The sequence below is a fragment of the Mastigoproctus giganteus genome, chromosome 9, assembly GCF_048544385.1.
Source record: "Mastigoproctus giganteus isolate SK-2022 chromosome 9, ASM4854438v1, whole genome shotgun sequence".
Classification (NCBI taxonomy): Eukaryota; Metazoa; Arthropoda; class Arachnida; order Uropygi; family Thelyphonidae; genus Mastigoproctus; species Mastigoproctus giganteus.
In genome coordinates this window covers 118,843,401-118,859,914 of record NC_143583.1, presented here as the reverse complement: position 1 = coordinate 118,859,914, position 16,514 = coordinate 118,843,401, and the positions used below count along the sequence as shown (strand labels likewise).

General features: G+C 38.3%; 1 protein-coding gene across 1 annotated transcript in view; it reads right to left on the bottom strand.

Annotated features, from left to right (window-relative positions):
• The window catches only part of LOC150080676 (DCC-interacting protein 13-alpha-like), a gene marked incomplete in the record, with an annotated part of 341,505 nt that overhangs the window by 226,507 nt on the left and 98,484 nt on the right, over positions 1–16,514 (bottom strand). Inside the window, 2 exon segments of the mRNA XM_090381733.1 lie at positions 11,541–11,582; positions 16,126–16,213. Coding sequence (XP_090237859.1) covers positions 11,541–11,582; positions 16,126–16,213 — 130 coding nt within the window.

Below are 16,514 nucleotides of genomic sequence, written 5' to 3'. Positions count from 1 at the left end.
ATCATCGATTATCATTTATAAATACAGAAAACAACAATGGGCCCAACACTGAACCCTGAGGGACTCCACTAATAACATTAGTCCACGATGAGCAGTGTCCATTGATTACCACTCTCTGCCTTCTCCACCTCAACCATCCCTTTATCCATAGCAGCAATTTGCCTCCAATGCCACACTGCTCCAATTTGTGCAGCAGTCTTCCATGTGCAACAGTATCAAAAGCCTTTCTAAGATCCAAATATATAATATCAAAGTTATTCCCTGCATTCAGTTCTTTTGTGACTGCATCATAGTATCCAATCAAATTGGTCAGGCAAGACTTTCCCTTAACAAAACTATGCTGTGTCCGAGCTATAACTGAAGTCTTGTCTAGTGCTTCTTTAACCAGGCACTGGTTAAAGAAGTGCTTCTTTAACCAGTAGTGCTTCTTTAACCAGTGCCTGTAGTGCTTCTTTAACCAGTGCCTCCATTAATTTTTCTGGAACAGAAGTTAAACTCACAGGTCTATAATTACTTGTGTCAGCCTTTGATCCTCCTTTGTGAATTGGGGTCACATTTGCACATCTCCAGTCTATGGGTACCTCCCCTGAGTCTAAAGAAGCTCTCATAATTATGGCTAAAGGTTTGCTTACTTCCTTTGCTGCCTCCTTTAATATAACTGGATAGATCCCATCCACCCCGGGTGCCTTTTTTATGTTTATCCTCAACAATTTCTTCTCCACTTTCCTCTCAGTTATTACAAAATCATCTAGCTCACTGCCAGAGTTTACTTTACCTATGGCATTCCCCTTCTTGAATAACTCCTCATGTGTGAATGTAGATGCAAAATACTCATTTAGTTTGTTAGCCACCTGAGCAGGATCATCAACAGTTGAACCATCAATATCCAGTGGATCAATCTGATTCATCCCTTTCCTTCTAGAGTTTACATAGGTAAAGAACTCTTTTCTGTTTTTCTTTGCATCCTTTGCCAAGGATTTCTCATAATCTGCCTTTGCCTGCCTAATCTCCTTTGTGACTTGGTTACAGAATTTATATGTATCCCATGCATTTTTCTTCTCTGCCGTATGTCTCATTAGTTCATCTGACATCCATTTAGGCCTACACCTTGAACCATATTTCTTAGTTGGTATGTAGAGCCTGGTACCTTCCAAGATAAGTTCTTTGAATGCTTCCCATTTTGAATTTGCTGTTGGTAACATCATTAGTTGGTCCCACTGTGTGAAATTTAAATACTGTCTCAGACCATTGTAGTCGCCTTTACGAAAGCAAAAACCCTTCCCTTTACCCCTGATGGTAGTTACCTCTTTGAGTAAATCCCACTTCAGCACACTGTGATCAATGCCACCCAGTGGTTCCTTTATCTGCATATTCTTGATGCATGAAGAATCACTACTGATAATCAGATCAAGAGTATTACTCCCTCTAGTTGCCTCCCGAACATGCTGATGTAGAAAACAATCATCCAATAAATCGACAAAAGCCTTGCTAGTGTGTGAGTGACCAACCCACAAATTCCAGTCAATATCTGGGAAATTAAAATCCCCCAATTATAAGACTCTGATTTACTGGCCCACTCTATTTCCCTGTACAGTTTCTTATTATACTCATCAGAGTCATTAGGCCTATAGTCCACTGCTACTCTCAATTTTGATCTCCCAATGCTTATGTCACACCAAACTGACTCGAAACTGCACTGTCCAGCGATGTCGACTGGCTTCACTTCCTTGGATTTTGTGTTTCTTAACTAACAGCATAACCCCTCCTCCCTTCCTATCCTTTCTGTACACATTGTACTCCCCAAATTCCAGTTCTGCATTCCTTATATCTGTGTGACACCAAGTCTCTGATATCCCACCAATATCTGTCTTTGATGTTTTGAGCAATACCTCAAATTCATCAAATTTATTTACCAAACTCCTAGCATTGGTGTGCACTCAAGTATACATGCACCTGTTCCTATTCTTAGCTACCCTAACACAACCCATGTGTTTATTGTATCGCAATGACTCCCAGCAGTCTCTGAAAAACACAAACCTGGAAAACAAGATGCAGTCCCTGCATCTTGTTTTCCAGGTTGGTGCTCATTCCAATAGAAGCAGTACATGAATCACTTTCACCTCTGCCAGTGGCTACTGTTAATCTATTAGTCCTTGTATCCCCCCCCCAAACTAGCAGTTTTTTGACCCACCAAACACTGCCTCGATGACCTTTTCAAGAAGCTAAGCATCTTTCTTTAGGTGCAGTCTTAATTCACGAACAAAGTAACCCAAGTGCAGGCTTGCTATTGCCTTATGCATGGGATTATGACCTCATTTCTATAAGCAAGTGTTCAATAAATCATGGGCCATCCCAATCATTCATCTACACTGCATAGACAACTTCACGTCTGCCTGAATATGAAGTTCTCTACGTAGCCACCATATTACTCTCTCCTCCTCCTCTGCTCTCGCAACCATCCCAATCCTTCTAAAGATTTTACCAACATTTTCTGTATTCTCAAAATTATTTTCTGTATTAACTCATGAGAACCACTTTCAAAATTGCCAGCTATATTAGTTAAACATGATTTTGCCTTTACAAAACTATGCTGTTTTCTTCAGAAAATCACTTTCATCTATATGTCCATGGGTCATATAGATCCATGCAATACAGGGACATCTTGACTGGAACTTGTGGGTTGGGCACTCACACACTAGTCAGACTTTTGTGGATTTATTGGATGATTGTTTTCTGCAGCAGCATGTTCGAGAGGCAACCAGAGAAAGTAATACTCTTGATCTGGTTATCAGCAGTGATCATTCATGTATTAGGAATTTGCAGATAAAAGAACCACTAGGTGGCAGTGATCACAGTGTACTAACGTGGGATTTACTTAAAGATTTGATTACCATCAGGGGTAAAGGAAAGGGTTCTTGCTTCCGTAAAGGCGAGTACAGTGGTCTCCGACAGTTTTTAAATTCTGTACAGTGGGATCAACTGACGATGTTACCAACAGTAAATTCTAAGTGGGAAGCATTCAAGGAATTAATCCTGGAAGCTACTAAAAGTTTCATACCTATTAAGAAATATTGTTCAAGGTTTAGGCCTAAATGGTTGTCATATGAACTAATGAGACTCGTAACAGAGAAGAAAAATGCATGGGATGCATATAAATTATCAAGCGACTCAGAAGCCTATGGCAGTATAAGTTAATCTGTAATCAGGTCACAAAGGAGGTCCGGCAGGCGAAGGCAGATTACGAGAAATCCTTGGCAAAAGATGCTAAGAAAAACAGCAAGGATTTCTTTATTTATATAAACTCTAAAAGGAAGGGGATGAATCTGATTGGTCCACTTGACATCGATGGTTCGACTGTTGATGATCCTGCTCAGATAGCAAACAAACTGAATGAGTATTTTGCATCTACATTCACACGTGAGGAATTATTAAGGTTTGAAAATGGCAGAAGGTTATGAAATTGTAGCAGGGTGCTTAATGATCTTGTAATAACTGAGAGCAAAGTGGAAGAGAAATTGTTGAAGTTAAACGTAAGAAAAGCACCTGGGGTGGATGGGATCTATCCAGTTATTTTAAAGGAGGTGGCAAGGCAACTAAGCAAACCCTTAGCCATAACTATGAGAGCATCCTTGGACTCAGGGGAGGTTCCCATGGACTGGAGATGTGCAAATGTATCCCCAATTCACAAAGGGGGATCGAAGGGTGACACGAGTAATTACAGACCAGTTAGGTTAACTTCTGTTCCAGGTAAAATAATGGAGTCGCTGGTTAAAGATGCATTGCAGGATCATCTAGACAAGACTGCAGCACTAATTCAGACACAGCATGAGTTTGTTAAGGGAAAGTCTTGTCTGACAAATTTGATAGGATATTATGATGTGGTTACAAAGGAACTGGATGCAAAAAACAATTTTGATATCATATATTTGGATTTCAGGAAAGCTTTTGACACTGTTGCGCATGGAAGACTTTTGTACAAATTTGAGCAGAATGGTATTAAGGGTAAGTTGCTACAATGGATAAAAGGATGGTTAAGTGCGAGAAGACAGAGGGTGTTAATCAATGGGTGCTGCTCTTCTTGGACTAATGTTATTAGTGGAGTCCCACAGGGTTCGGTGTTAGGTCCACTGTTGTTTTGTATATTTATCAATGATATTGATGAAGATATATCAGGCTTAATGTCGAAGTTTGCAGATGATACAAAGGTTGGCAGGGTTGTTAATGACAGTAATGGCAGTCTGCTACTGCAACAGGATCTAGATAATTTGGGCAGATGGGCTAAGAAGTGTCAACTGAAGTTTAACCTTGACAAATGCAAAGTACTGCATATGGGTAGAAATAACCCCAGAGAAACGTACCAACTGTGTGGTACTACACTTAAGGTGGTAGAAAATGAAAAAGACCTGGGAGTAATTGTGCAGTCAGATATGAAGTTCTCTGAGCAATGCAGACAGGCTGCAGGGCAGGTCATGGTGTTTTGTCAATGATATATAGGAATTTTGCTAGCAGGAAAAGGAGGTGATTATCCCTCTGTATAAGGCAATGGTCAGGCCACGCCTTGAGTACTGCGTACAGGTCTGGAGACCTCATTTTAGGAAGGATGTAGATTTACTTGAGCGGGTACAGAGAAGGGCAACAAGATTGGTGAGGGGAATGAAGGGATCCTCTTACCAAGAGAGGCTTAAGTTCTGCAAATTGCAGTGGCTGGAGACTAGGCACCTGCACGGTGATCTGATTGAGGTATATAAGGCTTTGAATGGATTGAGCACGCTGAATTCTGATGGGATCCTTCCACTTGTTCAGATTACGAACCTAAGGGGGCATAAATTCAAATTAAGAAAAGACAGATGTAGAATAGATGTGCGGAAATTTGCCTTTAGCCAGCGGGTGGTTAATTGCTGGAACAAACTTCCATCTGTTGTTGTGGAAGTTGATAGCTTGAATAAATTTAAGGAGGAACTGGACAGTCATTTGGAGGGAATAGTGTGATTTTTTTTTTTTTTTTTTGGCTGATGCTGCATAAGCTCATACATTTGCTTTCTTGCATCACATGCCACTACTACTACTACTACTATCTAGTGGGGAATAATCATGGTTTTATCTACTACTACTGAAGTCAGACCTGACTGGTTAGCAGTTTGCAGGCCAGTCTTCCTTTGCTCTTAGAGCTGCCTTTATGGATTTGTGATATGCTGGCACTTTTCCAGACCAATGGAATCTTCCCCAAGTCCAAAAAAGATCCTCCCAATTAACCTTAGTAGTTCAATACACTTTCTTGCAACTTTCCTCAAATTTACTGATAAGACCATCAATGCTAACAGCTTTAGCTGCTTTAGGTGTGAAAGTTTTCTAACAAATATCTATAATTTAAATCTTGCTTATTTCATATTTCATACTACTCAGCTTCATTTGAATAAAAAAATCAATGTAAAGTACCTATTCAATTCATCAGCATGTTAATCTATGACTTGATCCATTTTACAACGAGTCTAACTTGATCTGATCTTTTCTTCGTTATATTCACATACATGAAAAAAAACTTCTCCCTATTCTTTGCATTCTTAGTAAGCAATTTCTCATAATGAACCTTTGCCAGCCGCTTTATGTCATACAATTACAGATTAAAATTATAGCTATTATAGATGACAGCGCTTTTTTGCCTTCCTGTAATGCTCCCATACCATTTCTTTCTGCTCTAATAAACTAGCCAGTTCATATATTCATCCGTCTTGGATATCCTTCTCATCCTGTCTTTTCTTAATGTTATATGCATTCATGGCCTCTGATTGCTGCTCTTAAGGGGTATTCTATAATTCCCTTGCATTTGCCTTCCCTGTAGTTCTGTCTACCCAGTTAATACCAGGCTATGTAGAAACCTAAACTGTCATAGTCCCCTTTGCTGAAAGTAACAATCATTCCTTTACCTTTCATAAATGTATTCTCACCTACCCTGTCCAACTTAAAACTGAGATCACTTCCCTGTACTGTTCTTATGATGTTATATGGCTGGGTGATGATCAGGTCTAGCATATCCTTGCACCTAGTACTTTCCCACAACATGCTAATGTAAGTAACAATCATATAGTTGATTTAAAAACTATCTGCCATGGCAAACTCCCCTCCCATTTGCTAAAACCAATATGGGACAAATGAAATCATCCATAAAAATACAATCCCACTTGTTTGCTCATTATTTCCATGACCTGGGCATAAAATGAAAGAAATGGAACACATGTTAATAGTCTTCTTTTGAATAATCAAGGATGCACATGACATTATCTATGTGTATTATGAACCGAAAAGGCATTCTGGTGTGTTCCAGCCCATTCTGATCTCTGACACATCCTTTAAAGTTGAGTATGTTTGTTTCCCTAACATTATCATCCCCATTGCTGTCCTCTGCATGCCTTTTCAATATCAGAAGGCTCTTTGGCTTTGTAGCTTTATTCAAGAACTCTTGAAGCAAGTGCAAGTGTTACTTGCATGTATGGACTTTGGCCAAAGTTATTGGTTGCAACTGCTGTCCATCGATACTTCATCTCTGTTACACTTGTTGGCTCTATTGCCTTCTCAGTTAAAGATAAAGCTAACTTATTTAGCATTCTACTTTTCCAGCCATTGCATCAGTGATTTTGGTAAATCACCTCCTACAATATAAAACAAACTCCACTCAATGCTCCCTTGGTCTTCCAACAGAGGAATGCTCGAACTCTGAACAAGCTTGATGCCTAAAAAGCTTGAGGTCTTGATGGCATTTCTCTACCTATTCCCCAAACCTGTGCTCCTAAGCTTGCTCTTGTTCTGTGTCACCTTTTTAAACTCTTATTTAATTGGTGTTTTTTCCTCTGCTTGGAAATTTGCTCATATCCAGTCATTTCCTAAAAACAAAGTGATAAATCCCCTCAATCCATTATCACACTTACTTCTACTCTTCAAAGAAATAGAGAAATTCATCAACTGCCAACTTTTAAACTATCTCAAAATCATCTATCTAATCAATGATCACCAATATAGATTCCACAAAAGTTTTGTGGACAACTGTCCATCGTAAACCTATGTGTGCTGGCCAATTTACCAACTTCCGGTCAGCACACGCGCACAGCCATCTTCTTGCCACTGCACGAACCTTACTAACTCATGCTTGGACACACTCTAGCTCTGTAAATGAGAGGCACACCGAAATTGCTAAAGTCAAGGCGGATCTTACGAGGTGTGGCTATCCCATCAATAACCTTGACAGGTGTGACCTACAGACACGTGACCACGTAGCGACCAACAGAAACATCCAAGGTGATGACTCAGCCACGAGCACCTTTATCCCATACTATCCAAACCTATCGCAACAGGTTTGTAGAATCTTAAAATCACATGGGATAAAATGCGTACAACTCCCAGGCAGAAAATTACGATCCGTCATCTCTAAGGTAAAAACACCTGTCCCCACCTTACTACAAAGCAGATTGATCTACTGCATCTCTTGCCATGACTGCACTAGCTGCTACATCGGGGAAACTGGGAGACAGCTCGAAAAATGCCTTTCTGAACACAAAAGAGCAATCCGCTTAGCAGATGTGGAGCACTCAGCTATTGCCAAACACGTTTGGGCAACCCACCATGACATTGACCCACACTGCGATGTCGTGATTGTGGATAAGGCCCGCCACTATCGGCGAAGCGCCTGGTTGGAGGCATTAAACATCAAATGCTCCAATACCTCAGTGAACAGGAACAGTGGATGTCAAGTCCACCCTATCACCGAAACAGTAATCCTGTCCATTGACAAACGCTGGCAACGTCCGCATACATCACAGCCACAGGCTTCAACATCCAACAATCAACCACGCACTTCACGTACAAGATTGGCAGTACACGCCCTCATGCTCCATTCTTAACTGTCAGTTTAACTGAGGAAGGTTGGCAAAACAACCAAAAGCTTTTATTTGTATGTATCTAATCTAATATATGTATATTTCCTATTATTAAACTTGTCACAATCTATTTTTGTATCCATTTCACTCTGAGCAACAGTAATTTGATATTAATCTTCTTCAAGAGGAGTGTTTCCATTTACAATGGGTTTCCTCAGCCTACAAGTTATTTCTTGTTAGGAATTTTTTCCCGCCATAAAGTGCGGTTCAAGGTGCCTTGGTCGGTTAAGCCTCGGGCTGTCATGCAATCCCATACTCCATCCATCCATGTCCTCCTAGGTCTTCCTCTTCTCCTTCTTCCAGGAGGTATCCATTCCAGGATAGCCTTTGGATATCTGTTTGATATTAATAAAAATGCTATTCTTTACACTGTTTGTAACATCCTGTTCAAATATAAACTAATACAATTGAACAGAAATATTCCATGTTCATCTTTTTTATGGCAGTTAAATTTACTCTCATGTGAATCATAGCATTGTTTCATATAATAATGCTTACCAGTATAACTCAATTCTGAATGCTGTTTCCAAATATTCTCGTGTTTAGTATCTTATATCACCTCTTCATTTACAATATTAATATATTAAGGTAGGCATGCTTACGAAAATGTAATGTCTCAGCTGCAGATTTTTGCATTAGTACAACTGCAACAAAATATGTTATTTACTGGTCTTCATAAAGCACATAAACAAAGCAAAGGAAATTTAACTTAAAAAATAAAATTACACAGTAATGTAATTTTTTATTTTTTTAGTTCCAGTGATCAGTATAATAAGATTTAGTCACTTTTTATATCAATGAAATCTCTGTAAATACATAAATATTAAGGTATTTTGCATCTACATTCACACGAGGAATTCTGTAGGGAAGTGGAGGACAGAAGCTTATTAAACTCTAATAGGGAGTTAAATGATTTTGAAGGAGATTTTGTGATAACTGAGAGCAAGGTGGAGAAGAAATTGAAATTAAACATAAGAAAGGGGTGGATAGGATCTATCCAGTTATATTAAAGGAGGCAGCAAAGGAAGTAAGCAAACCAATAGCCATAATTATGTGAGCATCCTTGGACTCAGGGGAGCATGTGGGAGGTCCCCATAGACTAGATACGTGCAAATATATCCCCAATTCACAAAGGGGATCAAAGGGTGACATGAGTAATTACAGACCTGTTAGTTTAACTTCTGTTCTGGGGAAAATAATGGAGTCACTAGTTAAAGAAGTATTGTAGGATCATCTAGAAAAAACTACAGTAATAATTCAAACACAGCATGGGTTTGTTAAGGGGAAGTCTTATCTGATCAATTTGATTAGATACTATGATGTGGTCACAAAGTAACTGGATGCAAAAAATTATAGTTGCTACTATGAATAAAAGGATGGCTTGGTGGGAGAAGACAGAGAGTGGTAATGTAATCAATGGACACCACTGTTCGTGAACTAATGTTATTAGTGGAGTGCCCCCAGGGTTTGATGATGGGCCCATTGTTGTTTTGTATATTTATCAATGATATTGATGAAGGTATATCAGGCTTAATGACCAAGTTTGCAGATGATACAAAGGTTGGCAGGGTTGTTAATGACAGTATACAACTGCAACAGGATCTAGAAAAGTTGGACAGATGGGATGAGAATTGGCAACTGAAGTTTAATATTGACAAATGCAAAGTACAGGTCGACCATCACTAATCCGGCCCACCGCTAATTTGGACATAATTTCTGCGAACTTAATTTCAAATTTCCCGGGTCGGCACACTGACCTGCCTCTACTGTTTTGGTGGCGTTGGTTGCAGCATCAGCTGTTGGCGCGAACTTGTAAACACTGGCAAGCCATTCCCACTTGTTTTTCTGCATTAATTATTATAAATGCTCACATTTAGCCCCAGCCATGGTTCCAATGCATAAAGGAAGTGCCTCTCGTGGTGTAAAGTGCAAACACCATACATTGTCCATAACAGATAAAGTTGAAATTCTGAAAAAACTCTGCAGCAGTGTCTGTGAGAAGTTTAATTGTAAATTCCAGCAATTTTTCTCAGTTCCTCTTATCTTAGTAATTTTCTTTTAGCCATTCCTTTTTAGATTATTTTTTTTACACCACACTTATACAAACTTGCAGAAAAACACAACACAATATGATGGATAATACAGTGCGCTAATGAACTTCTTTTCACAAAATCTCTAACAATACCGACAAACTTATTATGATGTTTGAGAGTTTATTTTATCATAATTAGTTTTATTGCAGCGCTCGCTGTGTGTGCAATAAACTAATCACAAACGACCTTCATATGCATGTCGTAACAGCGTCACACATATGTGGCCAACACGGCTTCTCAAGAAATAAAGTAACCAACATATGTGGCCACATATATGCGACATAAAAAAAAAATTTTTTTTTTTTTTTTTATATTTTAAGCGAAAAAATGACAACACTGACATTACAATATTTATTTTAGAATTACTAATCAAATTATTTCCTCAATATTTTTTGGCCCCTGGGGAATTTTTTTCTTAAACTAGCTTGGCAGTCAACGTGTTAAAGGTAGAAGGTTTGGTTTGGTTTAGATTTTATTGGCACATTAGCAACTAAGGCTATAATGCGCCAAAACCAAAGGTAGAAGGAGGTGGTTAGCTGTTGGGTAAGATGTATGTGCTAAAATAACCACCGGTGATCTGGCAAACTCACTAATCCGGCACCCCACAGGTCCCAACGCTGCCGGATTAGTGATGGTCGACCTGTATTACATATGGTAGCAGTAACTCCAGAGAAATGCACCGTGTGGTGCTACACACAGGGAAGTAGAGAATGAAAATGACCTGGGGCTAATTGTGCAGTTAGATATGAAGTTTTCTGAGCAGTGCAGAGCTACCAGAGCAGCTCATGGTCTTGTCAATGATATACAGGAATTTTGCTAGCAGGGATAAGTAGGTGATTATCCCTTATGTGGTACTCAAGGCCACACCTTGAGTACCGCATACAGGTCTAGAGGCCTCGTTTCAGGAAGGATCTTAGAGCTGCTGGGATGAGTACAGAGAAGGGCAACGAGATTGGTGAGGGGAACAAAGGCGTGCTCTTACCAAGAAAAGCTTAAGTTCTGCAAATTGCAGTGTATGGAGACTATGTACCTGTGAGGTGATCTGATTGAGTTGTATAAGGCATTGAATGGTTTGAGCAGGCTCAATTCTGATGGGATTTTCCCTCAGATTACAAACTTGAGTGGGCATAAATTCAAATTGAGGAATGATAGTTTTAGAATAGATGTGCAGAAATTTGCCTTTAGCCAGCAAATAGTTGATTGCTGGAACAAACTTCCATCCATCGTTGTAAAAGTTGAGAGCTTAAACAAATTCAAGGAAGAACTGGACAAGCTTTTATAGCAAATGGATGGGTGAAATTGTGTTTCTTTCTTCTTTTTTTTTTGGCTGATACCATTTAAGCTTACTTTCTTCCATCATATGCCTCCACTAATGCTATTATTACACACACACACACACACACACACACACACACACACACACACACACACACACACACACACACACACACACACACACACACACACACACAGGTAATAATAAAAGCAAAATGGAAAGTTAACATTTTTACCTACTTACCACTGGAAGACATGTAGAACAGTTCCCTCATTGTAAAGATTTCTAAAATAAATTTCAGATAAAAAAGTCAAAGATTATTAAAGAATTCATAACTAGTATATAAGCAAGTAGCAAAGATAAAGTGATGGTAAATTTTATACTTTTGGAGTGATTCAGAACATATTCAAGTTTGGCAAAGTTAAACTGATAACTTAACTGAATAGCTACTTAATTTAATAATTTAATTACAAATACAGGACATTTATGTCTCAAAGACTATTTTAGGAAAAATTAAACTATTACAAACCACAAATCTACAGAAAATCTATTACTAAATGTACAAAATACATTTAGTAATAGATTTTGTTGTAATCACAAAGACTGGTAATCAGGACAAAACCTGAGCTCCACATATGTGCTGTATTACAGTCACCAGAAATGTGAGGTTGTGCCTAATTGGGAAAATTGAAAGCACGCCATTTACTGTTCCTACAGTGTGGCTAGAATTGCACAACCACATTGATGATCCTTATTTCTGCAGGACAAAAGTATTAAGAATGTCCAGAAAAAACATGCACAGTATCAAATATCCTAACATATCATCTGCAATAAGGCCTGTCCCACATAATGAACACCTGCCAATACCATATGCCCCCCCCCCCAAACTCATGGAATACAATGAAGGGTAATGAATACAATGAGGATTCTTGTGTTGCAGATTTTGAAGTAACAATTAAGCAAGAAGAGTTGATGACTTAATATGTGATTCAAACTTATCTGAAGAACAAGCAGAACTACTTGGTTCTAGGGTATAACTGTGGAAGTTACTTGAGGCAGGAAATAGAACTATACATCAAAAATGTCATTAAGTGTTTTCAAAATACATTAAACTCCCACTATTCGGGGGGATTACATATCTGAGAAATGCTGCGAATGCTGAAAAACGCAAATACTGAGTTATGACGCCCATAGTAATAAAAGGGTTCCATTCCAAAGTATGAAATATATAAGAAAAACTAGTCTAAAATTTTGTCTATGTACATAGACACTACATAGTGAAATACAAGCATAAGGCATCGAAATGAAAATAAGAAACAACTTAATATTAAATGTAATAGTTTTTAGAAATTTCAAACAAATCTTTCAAAAACATATCAAGAATGCGGGTTACTGGGCGAAAAATAACTCTTAATCGAAGTTTGTTTCTTCATTTTTTTTTTTTTATTGAGCTCCTTTTGAATTTTCCTGTAAGGAAAGAGAAATTGTTCTAGGTCTCATTTAAACTTGATGCTTCTTTCCAAATTAGGATCCATTTTGACCACCTTTTCTGAAAGTTGTATGGAGAGGCTAAAGATTTCCTTTAATGATTTGCTATTTAATTCTGGTCTAACAAAATCGAGATCTTCCTCCTCAGGATCATTTTGGTTCTCATTTGACCTTGTTACTAATTTATCCAATCCTTCTATTGTAAGTTCATCTGCATGAGTCTCAATAAGTTCCTGAATGTCTGTTGCATCGATGTTTTCAAAGCCCCTTCCTCTATTAGCATTAGCATTAGTAGAGGCATTTGATGCAAGAAAGCAAGCTTATGCAGCATCAGCCAAAAAAATTAAAGTAAAATAAATAAATAAAAAATAACCACTTCCACTTCACCCCTCTGTTCATTCGAAATACCTGTCCAGCCGAGCCTTAAACTTATTTAGGCTATCAACTTCCACGACAAGGGATGGAAGTCTGTTCCACCTACCAACCACCCGCTGGCTAAAGGCAAATTTCCGCACATCTATCCTACATCTGTCTTTCCTCAATTTGAATTTATGCCCTCTCAGGTGATTATTCTGAGCAAGAGGAAGAATCCCATCAGCACTGAGCATGCTCAAACCATTCAAGGCTTTGTACACCTCTATCAGATCACCTCGCTGCTGCCTAGTCTCCAGACACTGTAATTCGCAAAACTTAAGCCTTTCTTCGTAAGAGCACCCCTTTGTTCCATTCACTAATCTTGTTGCCCTTCTCTGTACTCGTTCCAGCAGCTCTACATCCTTCTTGAAATGAGGTCTCCAGGCCTGTATACAGTACTCTAGGTACTCTAGTACCTGACCATTGCCTTATACAACGGAATAATCACCTCCTTATCCCTGCTAGAAAAATTCCTATATATCATTGACAATACACCATGAGCTACTCTTGAAGCCCGTCTGCACTGCTCAGAGAACTTCATATCTGCCTGCACAACCACCCCCAGGTCCCTTTCATTCTCTACCACTGTCAGTGTAGTACCACAGAGTTGATACGTTGCTCTGGGGTTGCTGTTTCCCATATGTAGCAGTTTACATTTGTCAATGTTAAACTTCATTTGCCACCTCTCAGCCCATCTGCTCAACCTTTCCAGATCCTGTTGCAGCAGCATAGTGTCAGTAGTGTCCTTGACAACCCTGCCAACCTTCGTATCGTCTGCAAACTTGGACATTAAGCTTGATATACCATCATCAATATCATTAATTAAAAATACAGAAAACAATAAAGGCCCCAATACTGAACCCTGAGGGAGCTTTCTGCGGCCACAAAATCTGCTGATGCAGACTCACCTACAAGTTTCACGTTATGAAGGATAACGATTTTTCCCTTGCAATTGCTACAATATCAGCAACCAGTTCATTGACATTAGGGATTGTTTTAGCAACAACCACTTCTGGCCATAATTTTCACCAACACACATTAATTATAGATGCTCTTATCTCATCAACTGATGCTTTGATGTTGATCAGGCAATCTGCGATGTTATAATTTTTCCAACTTTGACTTACAGTTAAGTATGACTCCCTTTCCATTTTTTAAATTAAGCCAGTAAAAGTTCTCCTAACATAGTAGGACTTAAACGCAGCAATCACACCTTGGTCTAGCAGTTGTAAAAGTGATGTAGTGTTGGGTGGCAAAAACACAATTTCAAAGTTTGGGTGGTAAAATTCTAGACTGCGTGGATGTCCTGGCATGTTATCAATAAGAACTTTGAAAGGCAAAGATTTTGAAGCTAAGTAACTTTCCACCTCACACAAAGCTATCATTAAACCACTCTCTAAAAAATGTAGTTGTTACGGCTTTTTTATTGGATTTCCAATAAACTGGAAGATGATCTTTATTCTTTTCCTTCAAAGCATGTGGATTCTGTAATTTATACAGGAGCATCGGATTGATCACGTGTCCATTAGCATTTGTACAAAACAAAAGAGTAAGCCTATCTTTGGAAGCTTTGAATCCAGGAGCAGATTTTTCATTTTGTGTTAAGTATGTTCTGGCTGGCATTCTCTTCCAAAACAACCCATTTTCATCCGCACTGAACACCCATTTGGGAACATATCATTTGTCTGTAATTAATTTTTTTAATTCAGTTGGGAAGCTTTCTGCAGCCACAAAATCCGTTGATGCAGACTCACCTACAAGTTTCACGTAATGAAGGCTGATGGTGTAATCAGGTTTGCAGGGATTTTGTCCCCATTAGTTGGTTCAACTAATATTGAACCAACATATTTGCAAGGCACCACTGAGATACACTGCTTTGTTTAACTTGCTGATGCTGTAATCAGGTTTGCAGGGATTTTTTAACAGAGCTGATGGTAACATAAGAATAGAATACCTTTATATCAGCGTGTTTGAAGATGTTTTGAATTCTGTGGGCCAAGGAGCTATGAAAGGAAAGGACAAAATAATGTCATGGCTACCTGGAAGGTTAAACTCATGTGATGTGGAGGGTGGTTTGATAGCATGCAAAATGACCTCATAAAAGTTTGGCCACCTTGGAAATGCAAATACTAAAAAGTTTGTGTTCTACTCATAGCATCATCATCACCAAACATTTGTTTAAGCATTTTGTAAGTCTCTGAAGCTGTTTACCGAAGTTTATGGTAAAATTTGATGCAACTTCACTGTTTCTGTTCCTTAACATCCACCATCTTACTCAACTACAAAAATCACAAAACACATGGAAGGCAGAAACACACTGAAACACCAATTTCACAAAAGCACAACATCCTAATGTTGCAAAACGTGCCACACAACCTTACAATTAGTTCAGGGGTATCTAACAGCACACTGATATATACTACATGTGATTAGTGTTCCACATGGCCAGTCTGGAAACTTTTTGCTTGTATCTCATATATTCTGTCCTCTTATACTTTTATCTTACTTGCTCCTATATTAGTTTGATTCTCTTATATGTCCCAAAAACCAATAGTGCCACTATTTTCTGAATTCAGGTGATTCTGATACAAGTTGTATGACAGTCTATGGAAATATTTGATGAAACTGTAATTACATGAATCTTATTAGTAAGCAGAATTATTCTTCGCTAAATTCATCACTATCAAGCCCTGCCATAAATGCAAGCCTACCATATGAAATAACTCTACCCTCCTAACTAACTGCTCGAAGTGCTCAGAAAGGTAGAAAAAAGTCAAGAAAAATCTGATTGCTGAACTCATCCTTAGGTGCTTGATAAAAGTAGAGTGATGGATGAATGCAGCTGTTGTTATGATTCTCAATTATCTATACTACTCTGCACTAAGGTTTATAATTTTAAAAAAGAAAAAATAAAACAGAAACAAACCTGTTAGATCAGCTTCAATAAATCGATTCAAAGGGAACATCATACCATCTGCAAGTTGAGAGGCACAAACTTGCTGCCAAGAACTTACCTAACAAAAAAAGTTAATTTTAATCTGAAAATTAAATTCGCTGCAAGTTCATATATAATCTTCATATGTGTAAAGATTATATATAAGCATAACTTTTAAATTAACAGTTAACTATCTAGCAATAGCTTTAGAACAGCACATTACAGTACGCTTTTTTCAAATAAACAATATACAAATTATGTTATATTACAAAGTCTAAATAAAAATGTATACTTTAAAATTTAAGTATGAGGCTATACATTTATACAAACATAAACAATATTAAATTTCCATAACCAAGTCTTCAACCAATGAACTACCC